This window comes from Eptesicus fuscus, chromosome 12 (genome assembly GCF_027574615.1).
Source record: "Eptesicus fuscus isolate TK198812 chromosome 12, DD_ASM_mEF_20220401, whole genome shotgun sequence".
Classification (NCBI taxonomy): Eukaryota; Metazoa; Chordata; class Mammalia; order Chiroptera; family Vespertilionidae; genus Eptesicus; species Eptesicus fuscus.
The window spans coordinates 35,295,656-35,298,911 of NC_072484.1; the positions used below are offsets into that span (position 1 = coordinate 35,295,656).

Genomic DNA, 3,256 nt, shown 5'->3' on the forward strand with positions numbered 1-3,256 from the left:
TTTGCACCTCCTTGGAGATCCAACAGCCAGTGTACCCAGTGGTCAGTGTGAGACCATTCCAGATTATAACTCTTCACATCCATAAGTGACACACTCAAGGGGCAGACTCAGTGAGCACCAAGCCCCACTGAAGCAAGTCCTGCCCCATAAGGATGTCTCTAGCACAGCAGTTCTTCCATTGTAGATACAGCTGGTCCTCACAGCCAATTGGCCTGGAGGTCAATTCCGTCCAGTGATACCAACAGCAATCAAGGCTTAACTACAACAAGACTGTGCACCCAGCCCACAAAGGGGTGCACCAAGAGTGTCCACCTCAGGTGATTGGGGAGGCTGAGCCACTGGGCCCTATCGGACACCTAGCACACAAGGCCACTCTATCAACACAGGGAAGCAGCCAAATGTGGAGACAAAGAAAGATGTCACAAATGAAATAAATGGAGGAAAGCAAACTATAGGATATAGAGTTCAAAACCACAGTTATAAGATTACTCAAGAATCTTCTAGAAACTTCCGAGGAACTTAGTGAGACCTTCAAGGATCTTAGTAAGAATGCAAAAATAAATAAATAAAGGAGCTCTCTTTCCCCACTGCCACGGAGTTGTGCGGAGGTGGAGGCTTGGTGCGTTCAAGATTCGGATCTACCCATAACCCACTGCCATGGCTGAGGAAGGCATTGCTGCTGGAGGTGTAATGGACATCAATACTGCTTTGCAAGAGGTGCTGAAGACTGCCCTCATCCACGATGGCCACGCGTACGGAATTCGCGAAGCTGCTAAAACCTTAGACAAGCGCCAAGCCCACCTTTGTGTACTTGCATCCAACTGTGATGAGCTTATGTACGTCAAATTGGTGAAGGCTCTTTGTGCTGAACACCAAATCAACCTCATTAAGGTCGACGACGACAAGAAACTGGGTGAGTGGGTAGGCCTCTGTAAAATCGACAGAGAGGGAAAACCCCGTAAAGTGGTTGGTTGCAGTTGTGTGGTGATTAAGGACTATGGCAAAGAGTCTCAGGCAAAGGATATCAATGAGGAGTACTTCAAATGCAAGAAATGAACCAATAAACTTGGCTTTTGTTTATTTTTTAAAAAATGGAAAAGGACCAGTTAGAAATTAAGCATACACTGACTGAAATAAAGAAAAATATACAGAAATTCAACAGTAAACTAGAGGATCCCAAGAATCAAGTCAAAGGTTTGAAATACAAAGAAGCAAAAAACACCCAACTAGAAAAACAAAAAGAAAAAAGAATCCAAAAATATGAAGATAGTGTAAGGAGCCTCTGGGACAACTTCAAGCGTACCAACATCCAAATTATGGGGTTACCAGAAGAAGAGAGAGAGCAAGATATTGAAAACCTATTTGAAGAAATAATGACAGAAAACTTCCCCTACCTGGTGAAAGAAATAGACTTACAAGTCCAGGAAGCGCAGAGAACCCCAAACAAGAGGAATCCAAAGAGGACCACACAAGACACATCATACTTAAAATGCCAAGGGCAAAAGACAAAGAGAGAATCTTAAAAGCAGCAAGAGAAAAACAGTTAGTTACCTACAAGGGAGTACCCATATGACTGTCAGCTGATTTCTCAACAGAAACTATGCAGGCCAGAAGGGAGTGGCAAGAAATATTCAAAGTGATGAACAGCAAGAACCTACAACCAAGATTACTCTACCCAGCGAAGCTATCATTTAAAGCTGAAGGTCAGATAAAGAGCTTCACAGATAAGAAAAAGCTAAAGGAGTTCATCACCACCAAACCAGTATTATATGAAATGCTGAAAGGTATTCTTTAAGAAGAGGAAGAATTGCCGAAACTGGTTTGGCTCAGTGGATAGAGCGTCAGCCTGCGGACGCAAGGGTCCCAGGTTTGATTCCCGTCAAGGGCATGTACCTTGGTTGCGGGCACATCCCCAGTAGGGGGTGTGCAAGAGGCAGCTGATCGATGTTTCTCTCTCATCGATGTTTCTAACTCTCTATCCCTCTCTCTTCCTCTCTGCAAAAAATCAATAAAATATATATTTTTAAAAATAAGAGGAAGAAGAAAACAGTAAAGATAAAAGTTATGAATAACAAAGTGACAACAAATACATATCTATAAACAAGTGAATCTAAAAATCAAGTGAATAAAAAATCTGATGACCAGAATAAATGGTGAATATAATAGAATCAGGGACATAGAAAGGGAGTGGACTGACAATTCTCGGGGGGAAGGGGGTGTGGGGGTGCAGGAAGAGATTGGACAAAAATCTTACACCTATGGATGAGGACAGTGGTGGGGGGTAAGGGCATGGGGTGGGTGGGAACCGGGTTGAAGGGAGCTATGGGGGGGGAAAAAAGAGGAACATCTGTAATAATCTAAACAATAAAGATTTATTTTTAAAAATTAAAAAAAGAGAAATGAAAAAAAGTCAAATCACTATATTGTACACCTAAAACTAATATAACCAATATAATATTGTATAGCAACTATACTTAAATTTTTTTAAATATAAAAATTTGGTTGAATTCTCAAGAAAATAATAATCCCTTGCTTTCATATATAACTTTATAGTTATAGAAAAACTTTTTTCCTATTATCTTATCAAACATTTTTATTTCCTCAAGTTTATTAGGAAAGGACAGAAATTATTCTAATTTCCTGGCAGATGTTATTATTCTCATTTCCAGTATACAGAAACAAAAACTCTATTTCCTCTAATATCCCTTTGTATATCTAAAAGACTGATGTATGTGTTCCTGCATATGACAGGCCTCTCATAAGTAGGTTTAGTCTTGCTCCATGCTCACCATACTCAGAACTCCTCTATATCCCAGAAAACAGTCTATAATGGAGAGATATTTTACTGACTACTAATGGAAAGCCTGATAAAAAAGTTCATCATAGCTCGTACAACAGAAACATAATCAAATTCTTTTTTAGATGTTTCTTTTCTTTTTCCTAAGATTCCTCTTTCTAGCCATCAACTCACCTCTCCTCTTTCTCCTTTCTCTCACAAGTTTGCAACCCTCCCACCAAAACAAACAATAATAAAACCTTTAAAATGTTTTAGCCTGTCATTTTTCAGTATGTGTGTTTCTTTCTGCAAAACCAAAGTCCTGTAATTTTCTTTAAATTTCCCTATCCATACTCCTTAGGGTCTCATTCCATCCAGTTACAGGTGAAGAGGGAATGAGATTTGGTTTGTGGGACTCCAGAGAACAGATTAAGGAATAAGAGGAAGGCATAGAGAAATAAGTGTTAGTGCAGTACAACT

The 3,256-nt window shown here is 39.9% G+C and overlaps 1 protein-coding gene across 1 annotated transcript; it reads left to right on the plus strand.

The window, feature by feature from the left end:
- Positions 1–634: 634 nt before the first annotated feature.
- LOC103293346 (40S ribosomal protein S12-like) lies at positions 635–1,526 on the plus strand. Its single transcript, XM_054724150.1, has one exon. The coding sequence runs from the start codon at positions 658–660 to the stop codon at positions 1,054–1,056; it is 399 nt and encodes a 132-aa protein (XP_054580125.1). The 5' UTR covers positions 635–657; the 3' UTR covers positions 1,057–1,526.
- Positions 1,527–3,256: the final 1,730 nt, after the last annotated feature.